The sequence below is a fragment of the Ipomoea triloba genome, chromosome 1, assembly GCF_003576645.1.
Source record: "Ipomoea triloba cultivar NCNSP0323 chromosome 1, ASM357664v1".
Taxonomy (NCBI): Eukaryota; Viridiplantae; Streptophyta; class Magnoliopsida; order Solanales; family Convolvulaceae; genus Ipomoea; species Ipomoea triloba.
In genome coordinates, this window is record NC_044916.1 from 30,272,622 (window position 1) to 30,290,004 (window position 17,383).

General features: G+C 28.9%; 1 protein-coding gene across 1 annotated transcript in view; it reads left to right on the forward strand.

Annotated features, from left to right (window-relative positions):
- The window catches only part of LOC116002222 (chromatin assembly factor 1 subunit FAS1-like), a 12,260-nt gene extending 3,196 nt beyond the window's left edge, over positions 1 to 9,064 (forward strand). Inside the window, exons 4-20 of the mRNA XM_031242312.1 lie at positions 1,910 to 2,030; positions 2,164 to 2,528; positions 2,621 to 2,938; positions 3,283 to 3,377; positions 3,461 to 3,595; positions 4,086 to 4,184; positions 4,287 to 4,391; positions 4,536 to 4,601; positions 5,763 to 6,090; positions 6,244 to 6,334; positions 6,414 to 6,571; positions 6,658 to 6,709; positions 6,850 to 6,914; positions 7,006 to 7,099; positions 7,189 to 7,362; positions 7,628 to 7,670; positions 8,954 to 9,064. Of these exons, the coding sequence (XP_031098172.1) occupies positions 1,910 to 2,030; positions 2,164 to 2,528; positions 2,621 to 2,938; positions 3,283 to 3,313 (835 nt within the window). The 3' untranslated portion in view covers positions 3,314 to 3,377; positions 3,461 to 3,595; positions 4,086 to 4,184; ... (9 more) ...; positions 7,628 to 7,670; positions 8,954 to 9,064. The remainder of the gene's footprint in view (positions 1 to 1,909; positions 2,031 to 2,163; positions 2,529 to 2,620; positions 2,939 to 3,282; positions 3,378 to 3,460; positions 3,596 to 4,085; positions 4,185 to 4,286; positions 4,392 to 4,535; positions 4,602 to 5,762; positions 6,091 to 6,243; positions 6,335 to 6,413; positions 6,572 to 6,657; positions 6,710 to 6,849; positions 6,915 to 7,005; positions 7,100 to 7,188; positions 7,363 to 7,627; positions 7,671 to 8,953) is intronic.
- The last annotated feature ends 8,319 nt before the right edge of the window (positions 9,065 to 17,383 follow it).

A 17,383-nucleotide genomic window follows, 5' to 3' on the forward strand; every position in this document is an offset into this window, starting at 1 on the left:
AAATAATGAAATTATATTATAATAAATAATAATAAAGAAACAATATAATAAGTAATAATAATAGAATAATAATAATAATAATAATAAATAATAGAAAATGATTAATAATAATAAGATAATAATAATAAATAATATTAATAGATAATAATATAATAATGTTAAAATATATAAGAAATAATGAATAAAGAAAATAATAATAATAATAATAATAAATATGATATAATAAAATAGATAAATAAAGATAATAAAGAAAAATGATAATATATAATAAAAAAATAATAATAAATAATAAAATAATAATAATAATAATAAGAAAATAAATAATGAAATAATAATAAAGAAATTAATAATAAGATAATATATATAATAATAAAAAAAAAATAATAATAATAATAATAAAGATAATAGTAATAATAATAAAAATAAATAATAATAATAATAATATAATAATAATAATAATAATAAATAAATAATAATAATAAAGAAAATAATAATAATAATAATGATTAATAATAATAATAATAATAATAATATAATAATAATAATAAAATAATATAATAATAAAATAATAATAATAATAATAAAATAATAATAAGAAATAATGATAATAATAATAAAAAAAATATTAATAATAAGGATAATAATAATAATAATAAAGAAAAAAATAATAATAATAAAATAATAGCAATAATAATAATTAATTAGGTTTGAAACCTGCTTGGTGACTCACTTCTTCCCTACTTTTTATTGCCTCTTCTTCTATTATTATTTTAATTTTTATTGCCTATTCGCCTCTTATTCTGTTGTTGTTGTGATGATTATTATTATTGTTATTGTTATTATTATTACTATTATCTTTATTATTATTATTATTATTTTTTTCTTTATTATTATTATTATTATCCTTATTATTAATATTTTCTTTATTATTATTATCATTATCATTATTTTCTTTATTATTATTATTATTATTATTTTCATTATTATTATTATTATTATTTTCTTTATTATTATCATTATCGTTATTTTCTTTATTATTATTATTATTATTATTATTATTTTCATTATTATTATTATTATTATTATTATTTTCATTATTATTATTATTATTTTCTTTATTATTATCATTATCGTTATTTTCTTTATTATTATTATTATTATTATTATTATTTATTATTATTGTTATTGTTATTATTATTACTATTATCTTTATTATTATTATTATTATTTTTTTCTTTATTATTATTATTATTATCCTTATTATTAATATTTTCTTTATTATTATTATCATTATCATTATTTTCTTTATTATTATTATTATTATTATTTTCATTATTATTATTATTATTATTTTCTTTATTATTATCATTATCATTATTTCTTTATTATCTTTATTTATCTTTATTATTATTATCATATTTTATTATTATTATTATTATTATTATTTTCTTTATCATTATCATTATTTTCTTTATTATTATTAATATTAATATTATTATTATTATTATTATTATTTTCTTTATTATTATCTTTATCATTATTTTCTTTATTATCTTTATTATTATTATTATCATTATTTTCTTTATTATCATTATTATTATTATTATTATTATTATTATTATTATTTTCTTATTATTATTGTTATCATTATTATTATTGTTATTATTTTCTTTATTATTATTGTTATCATTATTATTATTATTATTATTATTATTATTATTACATCATCATCATCATCTTGTTGTAGAAATGTACAAATGTTGTCTTAACTGAAGCAGATATACATTTATTAGTAGACAACATTGAACAAAAAAGCGGTGCTGAAATGTGTGTATTAGCAGCTGTCTTGTTATGGTATTTTGTATGCTCGACTTCCAACATTTTTAATCAATTTCTTTAACTTCTAAAGGGCTGAGAAGGAGACAACTAGGGAGAAGATTTTGATCAAGCAGTTGGAGAGGAGCAAAAGAGAAGCTGAAAAAGAGAAAAAAAGAGTAGACAAGGAACTTCAAAAGGAAAAGTTACAGAGTGTAAGTCCTTGTTTTATGTGCGTTGACATCATCCCTATAGCCTATGCTTTATTTATTTATTTTCATGTGGGCGTTTAATGCATAATTAATGTGTATTGAGGGGTTTTTTTTTTTTTTCCCCTTTTCTAACCAGGAGAAAGAACTGAAGCGCTTGCAACATGAAGCAGAAAAAGAGGAAAAGCGCCGTGAAAGAGAAGAATCTGAACTAAGAAAACAGTTAAAAAAGCAACAAGAGGAAGCTGAGAAAGATCAGCGACGCAAGGAGAAGGAAGAATCTGAATTGAAAAAACAACTTGCTTTACAAAAACAAGCTTCACTCATGGAGTGCTTTCTTAAAAAGAACAAAAGTAGCTCACCTTCTCAGAATGATCTTTCTTTGAACAGTACGATGCCAGATTTATCCTCTGACAAGCGAGACAAGATGCTTGAATCTGTTACTACATCAATGGACTCTATCCTCTCACACAATGATGGAATAAATGCTGAAGATCTATGGAGGTAAATTTGCCATTTCTATTTAACAGTGCTGTTTTCGCTATTTAATTTTCTTAATGAAATTGCAATTAATAACTTTTTTGGTTACTGTATAGATCACATTTGAATTCTTGGCATGGCTTGGGTCACCTGATTCGTTCAAATGGAAAGGTACATTGGGGCATTCGTCGTGGGCCTAGAACTGAAGTTGTCAAAGAGCTCAAGCTAACTACAAACAAAGGACTCACTAATGATGATGAGTTAAGTGTAGTGAAGCTTGTTGATACATGGGTTGACTCTAATACTGATAGCACATCCTGCCATGTGAATCCAAAAAGTTCGCCGTCTGGCCAGAAGAAATTACCAAAGATAAAACTGTTGCAGTTTGATCAGAGTTATAGGCCTGCGTTTTACGGTGTTTGGCCAAAGAAAAGGTGACTGACCATATTTCCATACTCGCACATGTTCAAGACAATTACTTTAATCATTTAGATGTGCACCATTCATGCCAAATTTCTTGTCTTATGTTTTCTTATCATATTACCACCTTATTTGACTGTGACTGTTGAGAAGTTTACACATGTTAGTGCTCCTAAATGAAATATCAGTGAAATCTTATTGAGCTTTTCTCTTACTTGGAACAATTTCTTGGATTCTTCTCCTTATTTCTCTGTTGGGGCATAATAACTTCCATATCTTTATTTGCTTTATTGATTTATGACATGATTGAACACAGTGGAACTTGCTATCTTAGTGCGTAATTGTTTGTGAATTTTAGATGCATAGGGCCTTTACCATCGACTACATGAGCTGTTATATTGATCTTGCCAAGAGTTGGATTATGAGATAGACAGTGATGAGGAGTGGGAAGAGGTATTTCTGCTTTATTGAGCATCTCATTTTATTTGATTTTTTCATGAGGGCTCTTCTCTTTTACTGATAAATTGATATCACAGGAGGAACCTGGTGAAAGCCTATCAGATTGTGATAAAGATGAAGTTGAAAGTTTAGACGAAGAATGCACTAGAGGTGATGATGAAGAAAGTGAAGATGGCTTTTTTGTCCCAGATGGATATCTGTCTGAGGATGAGGTATGTTTATCTTTTTAAATCTACAATATGCCTATATGGGATGATTGTATTTAATAAAATCAAAAGATTAGAGAAGTGGAAAATTGGAGGAATGGAGAAATGGAAAACTGGAAATGGAAAAACAGAGGAATGAAGTAAACACCCCTTTACCCTCTGATTAATGAATTTGAGCTTCTCTAAATGTTAGATGTGTTTACTATATAGTGCTAGATTCTATGTTTGATTGCTCTATTAATTACCATTGGCTGTTTTTGAAATTACTGTATAGGGTTGTGTTTACCTTATAGGGCTAGATCAATGTCAGTATTCATTATTGGGGGTCTGTTAGTTTATTTTTTTTTTATCCACATTTGAATGCCTAAATATGTGATTCCTTATCTGTTTTTCCCTTTTCTGAAGGTTTAAGTTAACAGATGCATGAAATCAATGTATTTCAGAATGATATCGCATGATTCACAGAAAGCTAACATTTACTTTTTTAATGCAATAGAGTACAAGGTGCATTTGTATAACCGTAATGGCTTATGTGCGTTGGGTTTTATGGATGATCCCTACCGGGTTTGAAGTGCATTTTCACTGCTAAAATCAGGTAATATATTTTCTATTGCTGATTTTGTAATTTTTGTGAGAGAGGTTTCTTTTCATCAAGTGTAGATTTTTATGTGCACTTTTTATATTTATAGCCTTATAGGTCATGGATGAGTACCAAAAAATTTTTTGTGACACATGCAGATCTGCTTAATCTGATAGTACTCAACAATGGCCTTATTTATTTGAAGCTCTAAATAAATTTCAGGTGTCTAGTTAGTTCATTTTTCTTATTACCATATTAATGTCATCAGTGATAAATAAATTACTAATTTCATCTTGAACCCTTTGCTTGATTAATTTAGATCAGTTGCTGGTAAGCTTAAGTTCCTTTCCTTTCTTAATCTTTCAGAATTCTGCGGAAGCTGACAAGCTGTTGAAAATTCAACTGGAGTTGGATGAAACAAAATTTTTTCTTGTAAGTAATGTGCTGTAATTTTATTTTCTTTCTCATTTACAATCTATGTCCCTAGTTGATCTGTAATGCTTTCTGTTGGTTTCTTACAAGCTAACTGTTAACCTATCAGTTCTCTGCGATGCTAGGAAGGGCTGACATTAGTTACATTGTATTATTTTCTGATTACCACAGTTATTGTTATTAGAGGAAATCCTTGTTACAGAACAACTAGAAATGCTTTTGGTATTTGAGTTTTATTTTGTCAGATAAAATTTATATTGCAGCATATTTTGACAAGGCAGAAGCTCTTCCCCACCCCCTTGCCTTTTTAATTGTAAGAATGAGTTAATACCATAGCGTTTTTGTGTTATATTGCACTTTAGAGAAGCTATAGGAAGTGAGTCTTCTTCGGTCTTCCTATCTCTTATGCATATTGGAGAACCACTGATAAATGATAATACTTTCAGGACATTTGAAAAATATTACTTGAAGATACTTTGACTTGAAACTTCCCAGAAGTGGCTATTATGATACTACGTACTCCACAATGTTATTAGGGTTGGCTCTTGGCTTGTGCATGACAAAAATTGATGTTTGGCCGTTTGGGTGTTTGTCTTTTTGATGTGTGCAAGTCTGGCTAGCATATTGAAAAAGCGTTACTGATAGTAGTGTGAATTTCCAACTGTTCATGTATGGCACTTGCACTTCTGAATTTTGCTCTGGGGGCTCAATTAGTTTTGTATCAGTATAATCATTTCAACCATATTACTAGGCAATTTAAGCTTTCATAAATATCGTGAAATCGTCAATCTGTCCACACTTGTTTATTTGATTGTCTGCTATGCCTATATTATTAGTATACTTGTTGAGTTCCTTAATCATAGCAGAGTTGGCATTTCTTTCTTATTTCAGAAAGTTGTGGCACCTTTATCAAATTACCTAATTTTTTATATTTTTTTTTATATATTAGTTTCTATGGTTATATCTAAGTGACTCATATACCTTGAGGGAGTTGAGGCTAGTTTGTTATTGGATTCATATACCTTGAGGGAGTTGAGGCTAGTTTGTTATTTGATTCATAAGTGCATATGCATATAAAAAATATTCGAAAGAATTGTCCTCACTTTACACCGCGCATGAATTCCATGCTCACAAAGGCTCAATCTTGACAATGAAGTTCAGTCCCGATGGTGAGTATCTAGCAAGTGCTGGAAAAGATGGAATTGTGCGTGTTTGGAAGGTGGTTGCTGCCGAAGCTCCTAAGGATCTGAACAGTCAGGATGTCGATCCTTCCTGTTTGTACTTCTCACTGAGCCATTTATCTAAATTGGCTTCGCTTGACATTGACATTGATAAGGAGAAGATAGGCCAACTGAAAAAATCGAGAAAATAGTCAGAATCAGCTTGTGTCATCCTCCCACCAAAAGTATTCCGGATTCTAGAGCAACCAGTACATGAATTCCATGGGCATGTGGATGAAGTTTTGGCCCTTTCCTGGTCAAGAAATGGGGTTAGTTTGATCTTTATGCTGCTTAACAAATTAAAATCCTGCCAGAAATATTAAAATTCTATATATTTTGGTGTCTGTTAATAGCTGTTGGCTTTATTTGTAAAGTTGCCTAGAACTGTACTAATAATTTGAATGGGAATGTTCACACTGCAGTATTTGCTGTCGTCCTCTGTTGATAAAACAACTCGTCTGTGGCAAGTAGGACATGATCAATGCCTTGGTGTTTATCCGCATAATAACTATGGTGAGCCTATTTACTTCACACATAAATCATCATAATAACTGTGTGTTTGTTTGTATTTATTGTTTTACTCTTTATGCAGTCACCTGTGTGGAATTCAATCCTGTGGATGATAACTATTTTATTAGCGGTTCAATAGACGGAAAAGTACGTCTCTGGGAGGTGCAGCGTTGCCGAGTGATTGATTGGACTGATGTTAAAGAAATCGTGACTGCTGTGTGTTATTTCCCTGATGGAAAGGTTTGATTAATGTCTTTCTCTTTTGAAATGAAGGGTTTAACTTTCTATAGTTTTGGATTTTAACGGCACCTTTTTTGCTGGTGCAGGGTGGCGTAGTGGGATCCATGGATGGCAATTGCATATTCTATGATTTAGTAGGTGCATATACCCTTCACTCCTTTGGCATCTCCGTGTCGGAACAAATTGATTTTCTAGTGGTAATATTTAAACAGGAATAGATTAAACATTGGGATTGAGCAGTTATAGTCGGATGCTAAGTTGTTGCCTGCCTTTTTCAGGTAATCGTTTGGAGATGGGCTCTCAAGTGAGCTTGCAAACGCGAAAGAGAATAACTGGATTTCAGGTAATAATTCAATATGTATCCCGCATAATTATTATTATTTTTCTGTGATTGGTTTTATGAACTGAGCAAAATTTGTTGTCACATTCTCTAGTTTTGCCTGAACGATGTGAGCAAAATTATGGTTACTTCTGCTGATTCACAAGTTAAAATACTTCATGGCTCCAACATTATCTGCAAATTCAAAGGTGAGTATAGTATCCGCTTCCCAGATAAGACATGGTTTCATTTCTTATATTAGGACCATCATCATGGATCTTCTTTCCTCGTCCTACAGGCAGCCGAAATTCTGGAAGTCAAGTTCCTTATATCTGGAGCTATACTAGCCAGGACCAAACTGCTGTAAGTCTCCCTGAACCTATTGTCGATGAGTAATGACGTGTTCTAGAACGTGGGTGAGAAGCTTGACAGTTTGGTTGAGAAGAGTTCAGATCTCAGTGCAGCTTCACAGGTACTAATGTCATTCAATTATACTCCATAGTTGTAATAGATTTTTGTTAATTACCAATGATCTTAAACAATAATGGAATGGAATTTTGAGTTTATAAAATTATTTTTAACATTTTTAATTATCCTCTTTAGTTTAGAAAAGGATTTTAAAAAATTTGAAGTACTCTTTTAGTTTATAAATGAATTTTCAAAATTCTCAAGTACTCTCTTTAGTTTATAATAAATTGATTTAAGTCTTTTTAATTGTTAACATGCCTTTGTTCTAGGGTTACGTTGTTTCAAGTCAATCTTGGCCTTTTGGGCTTTAAGGTAACTTTTTTTTTTTTTTTTTTTTTTTGTTATTAATATTAAATATTAGGAAGGCACTTTCACGTCCACCAAAAAAAAAAGAAGGCACTTTCATGGTCATAACAATGTCAAACACTAAAAATTATAAGAGGGGCGGTATATTATATAATTTGATAAAATTGAACCCATTCCTTCAATTTTGTTAAATTATAGAATGTATCACATCCTTTATAATTTAAGCATCTAACATTGCTACGATTCACATGATAGATTTTTTCTTAAAAATTATTAACAAATAATCTTTCATGATAGTCACCAGAAATTGGTACATTATATTCTTTAATTTGACAAAAATTGAAGGAATGGGTTCAATTTTGTCAAATTATAAAAAATATATTTTCTTATCATATTTTTAGTTTTTGACATTCTTACCATCAACACTAAAGTGGTTCCTTAGTAGAGAAGTTTGTGCATGGTGACTCTTTCTATTGGATGTTGCTCTTGCGTACATTTTAAATTAAAGTTTGATCAAGAAAACATATCTTCAAATGCATATAGCTTTTTTGTTATAACTTTCTAAGGCTTTTACCAAACAATGTTTTTAAAATTAATTTCTAGGATCAACCTTTTGGGTAGGATGTAAGGGGTGGGGGGCTTAGCATAACGCCCAATCTAAAATCCATAGGCATCCAAAAAATATCTAGCTAGTCCCTAACTGTGAGTTAGGCAGTAGAATAATTATTTGAACATTTTTCATGTAATTTATTTTACTAAACCTTGTCTTATTTTCCTCTTCAATTCATTCTTTCTTGTTTCCCTCTCTTTTTCAAACTCTTTTTATCTCATGCCATTTCTTCTACTCAACCTTATCTTATTTTTCCTCTTCAACTTCTCCTTTTTTGTTTCCCTCCCTTTTTCATTCTTGCTTTTCATTCTTATCTGGTCTTCTCCTCGCACTTTCTTCTACTCGATATTATCTTATTTTTCGTCTTCAATTTCTCTTTTCTTGTTACCATCTCTTTTTAATTTTCTCTTTTCTCTTTTTTACTTTTAATTTTTCTCTTGGTCTTTCTTTATTTCTCATGCCATTTTCGTCTACTCAACCTCATCTTATTTTTTCTTTTCGTCTTCATCTTCTCGTTTCTTGTTTTGCTCTCTTTAATTTTCTCTTTACTTTCTCTTTTTACTTTTCATTTTTCTCTTGCTGTTTCTCTATTTCTTATAATTTCATGTCATTTTCTTCTACTCAAACATATCTTATTCCTCTCCAACTTTTTTTTTTTTTTTTTTTGCTTTTGTTTCAGGGTTCATGATTTCTTGGGAGGACTTTACAAGCTTTTGTTTGTAATATATAAGCTTGAATCACTATCAATTCCATTCCTGCATTTGGAAGATCTACCTGCTGACCTATCTGATGAGTTTGCTGTAATTTGTACTCTTATTTTTGGGTTTTCACTACATGGTAATAATCCTTTTCAAATTTTTTTGCTTTTCTTATTTATAGAAATTTCATTTACTGGTGCAAACTTATGCAAGTTAGGAATGAGAGATTAAATTTGAAGTTATACTTGAATTGTATGAGGCATTAAAGTAAATGTTTGAGTTCATTGGAAAATATAATCTCTAGTTATTTAAGTCATCTAATGTAAATCACTGTTTATTTTTCTTCAGTGTCCTCTAAATCACCTTTTGATGAACTTATTCAGAGATTGGTGTTCCTAATGAATCTTCGTGCTTTACAAGTAAATTTTACCAGAATTGATGAACAAAAGGCTCTTGCTCTACAAGTAGTTGATTATTCATTGTTGAAGCTGTATTCTCTGCTTTTGTAAATTTGAGAAACTGTGAATTTTATATGCATTGAATTGTGAATTTGATATGTTGTGGCAAGCTCTCCATATATCAAAAGCATACATTTGTTATGAAATTCATGGTAATACATAGGGCCATCATTATATAGGTAAATTTGTAAATTGTAACTTGTAAGATACAAGGTAATATTTGGCATTCTCTTGTCACTTGTAATTAGTTCTTTACCTTTCTCTTTTGTGATGCCTATAGATGCTGGGAAGTCAACTATTGGAGGGCAGATACTGTTCCTTATTGGACAAGTAGATGAGCGTACAATCCAGAAGTATGAGAAAGAAGCTAAGGATAAAAGTAGAGAGAGCTGGTAAATCTTGCTTGATTTTTCTGTTCTACTTGGCTAAATTATTATTAATGGTTTATAGCAATCCTCTAATGGATGGAAGTTTTTATGGAAAATTTTGTTTGACTTCATCCAGTTTCTAGGCCTCTCTCAATATTGTATCATCGATGCACTAGCTCCCAACTTTTTGCATAGTTCACTTGATTTTAGGATGCAGCCATTTAGCTGCTTGTGGATAGGTAGCCATTACGTCTTAATGAATAAAGGTAGGAGTCCTCTTTATGAATTACAGATGGCTTCGGATAATTTTGGATTTATATATCATGAAAAAGACACCTCGGCATTATTGTATTGTGATTCACAAGTTATTACAATTGTTCTAGTCTTCTCTTCTAAAATTTTAGATTCTCAAGTTGAGCTTGCAGCTTTTGCCTCTTTTAATATGCGAGGTTTGAAACCATTGTTATTTGTTTGTCTGGTTTGCAACAATAACAACTTACAAATGAGAAACTGAGAATAGGTGGCAATCCATGCCAACTAGATCTGAATTTATTCTGTTTTGGATTAAATCACCTATGCAGAAGACATTTACAAGTTCTACAAGGAAGCTAAGGAAAATCACCTTCTATGATTTAGGGATCATTTACTAAAATGAAAAAATGAAGGATTTTCTGGAAAAATAGAGAATTGGAGAAGTGGAAGAATGGAAAATGGAATACATTGGTGAACAGTTCTATGCTAACCTGGAGGTCCTAGGTTTGAAACCTGCTTGGTGACTCACTTCTTCCCTACTTTTCATTGCCTCTTCTTCTATTATTATTTTAATTTTTATTGCCTATTCGCCTCTTCTTCTGTTGTTGTTGTGATGATTATTATTATTGTTATTGTTAATATTATTACTATTATCTTTATTATTATTATTATTATTATTATTATCTTTATTATTATATTTATTATTATTTTTATTATTATTATTATCATTATTATTAATATTTTCTTTATTATTATTATTATTTTCATTATTATTATTATTATTTTCTTTTTTATTATTATTATTATTATTATTTTCATTATTATTATTATTTTCTTTATTATTATCATTATCATTATTTCTTTATTATTATTATTATCATATTTTATTATTATTATTATTTTCTTTATCATTATCATTATTTTCTTTATTATTATTAATATTAATATTATTATTATTATTATTATTTTCTTTATTATCTATCATTATTTTCTTTATTATCTTTATTATTATTATTATTATTTTCTTTGATTGTCTGCTATGCCTATATTATTAGTATACTTGTTGAGTTGCTTAACCTTAATCATAACAGAGTTGGCATTTCTTTCTTATTTCAGAAAGTTGTGGCACCTTTATCAAATTACCTTATTTTTTTTTAATTTTTTTTATATATTAGTTTCCATGGTTATATCTAAGTGACTCATATACCTTGAGGGAGTTGAGGCTAGTTTGTTATTAGATTCATATAAGTGCAGATGCACATTCAACTTTCTCATGTTATGTAAGTCTCCCTGAACCTATTACCGATGATTAATGACTTGTTCTTTCGCCTTCAGCACTAGACAATTAACAGTGTTCTAGAACGTGGGGTGAGAAGCTTGACAGTTTGGTTGAGAAGAGTTCAGATCTCAGTGCAGCTTCACAGGTACTAATGTCATTCAATTATACTCCATAGTTGTAATAGATTTTTGTTGATTACCAATGATCTTAAACAATAATGGAATGGAATGGAGTTTATAAAATGATTTAAAATTTTTTAATTCTCCTCTTTAGTTTAGAAAAGGATTTTCAAAATTTTGAATTACTCTCTTTAGTTTATAAATGGATTTTCAAAATTTTCAAATACTCTCTTTAGTTTATAAATGGATTTCAGCCCTTTTATTTGCTAACATGCCTTTGTTCTAGGGTTACGTTGTTTTAAGTCCATCTTGGGCTTTAAGGTAACTCTTTTTTTGTTATTAATATTAAATACTAGGAAGACCCTTTCATGGTCATCGTAACAATGTCAAACACTAAAAATTATAAGAGATGTGATATATTATATAATTTGAGAAAATTGAACCCATTCCTTCAATTTTGTTAAATTATAGAATGTATCACATCCCTTACAATTTTAAGCATCTAACATTGCTACGATTCATATGGTCATCGTAACAATGTCAAACACTAAAAATTATAAGAGCTGTGATATATTATATAATTTGAGAAAATTGAACCCATTCCTTCAATTTTGTTAAATTATAGAATGTATCACATCCCTTACAATTTTAAGCATCTAACATTGCTACGATTCATATGGTCATCGTAACAATGTCAAACACTAAAAATTATAAGAGCTGTGATATATTATATAATTTGAGAAAATTGAACCCATTCCTTCAATTTTGTTAAATTATAGAATGTATCACATCCCTTACAATTTTAAGCATCTAACATTGCTACGATTCATATGGTCATCGTAACAATGTCAAACACTAAAAATTATAAGAGCTGTGATATATTATATAATTTGAGAAAATTGAACCCATTCCTTCAATTTTGTTAAATTATAGAATGTATCACATCCCTTACAATTTTAAGCATCTAACATTGCTACGATTCATATGGTCATCGTAACAATGTCAAACACTAAAAATTATAAGAGCTGTGATATATTATATAATTTGAGAAAATTGAACCCATTCCTTCAATTTTGTTAAATTATAGAATGTATCACATCCCTTACAATTTTAAGCATCTAACATTGCTACGATTCATATGGTCATCGTAACAATGTCAAACACTAAAAATTATAAGAGATGTGATATATTATATAATTTGAGAAAATTGAACCCATTCCTTCAATTTTGTTAAATTATAGAATGTATCACATCCCTTACAATTTTAAGCATCTAACATTGCTACGATTCATATGGTCATCGTAACAATGTCAAACACTAAAAATTATAAGAGCTGTGATATATTATATAATTTGAGAAAATTGAACCCATTCCTTCAATTTTGTTAAATTATAGAATGTATCACATCCCTTACAATTTTAAGCATCTAACATTGCTACGATTCATATGGTCATCGTAACAATGTCAAACACTAAAAATTATAAGAGCTGTGATATATTATATAATTTGAGAAAATTGAACCCATTCCTTCAATTTTGTTAAATTATAGAATGTATCACATCCCTTACAATTTTAAGCATCTAACATTGTTACGATTCATATGGTAGATTTTTTCTTAAAAATTATTAAGAAATAATCTTTCATGACCATCACAAGATATTGGTACATAATATTCTTTAATTTGACAAAAATTGAAGGAATGGGTTCAATTTTGTCAAATTATAAAAGATATATTTTTCTATCATATTTTTAGTTTTCGACATTCTTACCATCAACACTAAAGTGATTCCTTAGTAGAGAAGTTTGTGCATGGTGACTCTTGCTATTGGAAGTTGCTTCTGTGTACATTTTAAATTAAAGATTGATCAAGAAAACATATCTTAAAATGCATATAACTTTTTTGTTATAACTTTCTAAGGTTTTACCAAATAATGTTTTTAAAATTAATTTGATCAACCTTTTGGGTAGGATGTAAGGGGTGGGGGCTTAGCATAACGTCCAGTCTCAAATCCATCGGCATCCAAAAAATATCTAGCTAGTCCCTAACTGTGAGTTAGGCAGTAGAATAATTATTTGAACTTTTTTCATGCCATTTATTTTATTGAACCTTGTCTTATTTTCCTCTTCAATTCATCCTTTCTTGTTTCCCTCTCTTTTTCAAACTCTCTTTTCTCTTCTTATCTTATGTCATTTCTTCTACTCAACCTTATCTTATTTTTCGTCTTCATCTTCTCCTTTCTTGTTTCCCTCTCTTTTTCATCCTCGCTTTTCATTCTTATCTGGTCTTTCTCCTCGTCACTTTCTTCTACTCAATATTATCTTATTTTTCGTCTTCAACTTCTCTTTTTACCCTCTCTTTTTAAACTTTCTTTTTCTCTTTCTACTTTTAATTTTTCTCTTGGTCTTTCTTTATTTCTCATGCCATTTTCTTCTACTCAACCTCATTTTATTTTCTTTTCGTCTTCATCTTCTCGTTTCTTGTTTCCCTCTCTTTAATTTCTTGTTTCCCTCTCTTTAATTATCTCTTTATTTTCTCTTTTTACTTTTTATTTTTCTCTTGGTGTTTCTCTATTTCTCATGCCATTTTCTTCTACTCAAAACTTATCTTATTTTTCCTCTTCAACTTTTTTTTAATAGTGTTACAACTTACAATCAAGTTATGTATACTCCTAAGCACCCTTCTAGTAACTCGGGTATTAGCCAGATGCTCTAATTTCAAGAAAATTCATGGCTCATGATTTCTTGGGACTACTTATTTACAAGCTTTTGTTTCAGGGCTCATGATTTCTTGGGACTATTTATTTACAAGCTTTTGTTTGTAATATATAAGCTTGAATCATTATCAATTCCATTCCTGCATTTGGAAATTGGAAGATCTACCTGCTGACCTATCTGAAGACTTTGATGTAATTGTGGACTCAATTTTTGGGTTTTCAGTACATGGTAATAATCCTTTTCAAAAATTTTTGCTTTTCTTATTTATAGAAATTTCATTTACTGGTGCAAACTTATGCAAGTTAGGAAAGAGAGATTAAATGTGAGGTTGTATTTGAATTGTATGAGGCATTAAAGTAAGTGTTTGAGTTCATTGGAAAATATAATCTCTGGTTATGTAAGTCATCTAATGTAAATCACTGTTTATTTTTCTCCATTTTCCCCTAGATCACCTTTTGATGAACGTATTCAGAGATTGGTGTCCCTAATGAATCTCCGTGCTCTACAAGTAGATTTTACCACAATTTGATGAACAAAAGGCTCTTGCTCTACAAGTAGGTTTTGTGCATTATATATATACACACACACACATGCACACACACTTCAATACATGGTAGTTGATTATTTATTGTTTTTTTCCCTATTTATTTCATGCAACTCAAACTCATAATAAGTTGATTATTCATTGTTGAAGCTGCATTCTCTGCTTTGTAAATTGATAAGCTGTGATTTTTATATGCATTGAATTGTGAATTTGATATATTGTGACGAGCTCCATATATCAAAAGCATACATTTGTCATGAATTTCATGGTAATGCATAGGCCATCATCATTTAAGGTAATTCTTTCTTTTTTTGTTATTAATATTAAATACTAAGAAGGCATTTTCATGGTTAACGTAACAATGCCAAACGCTAAAAATTATAAGAGAGATACTAAATAATTTGACAAGATTGAACATATTCCTTCAATTTTGTTAAATTATAATGTGTAGCATATCCCTTACAATTTTAAGCATCTAACATTGTTACATGATAGATTTTATTTTTTAAATTATTAAGAAATAATCTTTCATGACAGTCATAAGAAATTGGTACATTATGTTCTCTAATTTGATAAATATTGAAGGAATGGATTCAATTTTGTCAAATTATAAAAAGTTATTTTCCTATCATATTTTTAGTTTTCGACATTCTAACTATCAACACTAAAGTGGTTCTCCTTAGAAGAGAAGTTTGAGCATGTTGACTCTTGCTATTAGATGTTATTCTTGCTTACATTTTAAATTAAAGATCGATCAAGAAGAACATGAGCAAATAAGGTCACTTTTTTCATATTCTTGTCCTCATACTCATTTTCTTTCTTCTTATTATACCTCTCTTTCTCTTCTTCCTTTTTTTCTTCTTCTTCTTCTCTTTCTCATCTTCCTCTCTTTTTCTTCATGTTTTTCATCCTTTCACTACTCGCATAATTGATAATTCTTATAATTTTCACTTTTTATTATTATCCTCATCATCATTCTTTTTTATCTTTTTTTACTTCATTTCTTATTGTTATCTACTCATCATTTTCATCGTTTCACACCTATTTTTTCCTCCACCTATCTGACAATTTTATTCTTCTTTATCTACTCTTTTTTCTCCTCTTTCTAACTTTCTTCCACATTATTCTCTATATCTTTCATCTTTTCTTATTTTCTTTTTTCTCCTTTTATATATCTTAAATTTTGATCCTCTCTTTTCCTTCCTATTTTCCAAATTCTCATCATCTTTTTTATTAATCTTCCCCTTCTTTCTCCTTCCATCTTTTATTTGTCTTGTTATTTTTCTGCTTTTTACCAATTTTTCTTATCTACATTCCCTTCTCATTTGTGCGTGTTTATTTTTATAAGGTGTGTATTATACTTGTCCTCATATTCATTCTTTTTCATTCTCTTTCCTTCATGTTCTCCATTCGTTCCTAAAATAATTCTCATACTTTTTCTTATCTTGCTACTACTTTTCCCTTCGTTACTCTCCTTCTCATTAGAAGAAAATGGGAGTAATGAAGGGAAAAATAGTAGCTCGATCTCTTGTCTTTATCTCCTTTTCTTCTCATTCTTCAAATTCTCTTTTTATTAATCTTCTTTCTCCTTCCATTTCTTATTCGTCTTTTTTTTTTTTTTTTGCTTTCTACCCCTTTTTCTCATCAACATTCTTTTCTCATTTGTGCTGTTTTATTTTTATCATGGTGTGAGGTATTATTCTTTTCCTTTTTGTTCTCATATTCATTCTTTTTTCTTAAAATTCTCATACTTTTTTTCCTTCAATACTCTTATAATTCTTATTATTCTTTTTATTATTATCCTCATCATCCTTCTTTATCTTCTTTTATTTAGTTCATTCCTCTTATTAGTCTACTCATTCTTTTCATCATTTCGCCACTATTTTTTCTTCCTCCTACCTATCTTTCACTTCATTCTTCTTTATCTGATATCATTTATCATTTTTTCTTCTCCTCCTTCTCTTTTTCTTTGCATTATATTATATCCTTCCTCTTTCTTATTTTCCTCCTATTTTTTCTTCTTTTTCTTTTCCCCTTCTAATTTGTTTCACCTTTTCCCTTATATATCTTTAATTTCTATCCTCACATTTTTTTCTCATTCTTCAAATTCTCTTAATTTTCATCCTCATCGTCTTTTTCTTTCTCTTTCCCTTTCTTCTCCTTCCATATCTTATTCGTCTTGTTATTTTTTTTGCTTTCTACCCTTTTTCTCATCTACATCCTTTCTCATTTGTGTCATTTTATCTTTATCATGGCGGAGGTGTTATTCTTTCTTTTTATTCTATTTTTTTATTTTTCTATTTTCCATCTCCCTTATATGTTTTTCTCTTTCTTTCATTCTTTTTCCTTCATGTTCTCCATCCTTTCTTAACCCCACTCTTTATTCCCATTCACTTCCTTTCACTTTCGATCTCTTATATATCCTCATCTACCCTCTTCTTTTTCTTCCTTTATTCATTGAAGTGTAATGTTTATCTTTGTTCTCCATTTTGACTCCATTCTTCATTTTCCATATTTTTTCATCTTCTCTTTTTTTTTTTCTTGTCCTTTTCTTCTTATTTTTTTCTTGCTCTTTCTCCTCGTTTTTTATTTATATTGCTACTTTTTCTTCTCCTTCATGTCCTTATATTCATTCTCTTTCTTCTTATTATACTTCCCCTCTTCCTCTCCTCTTTT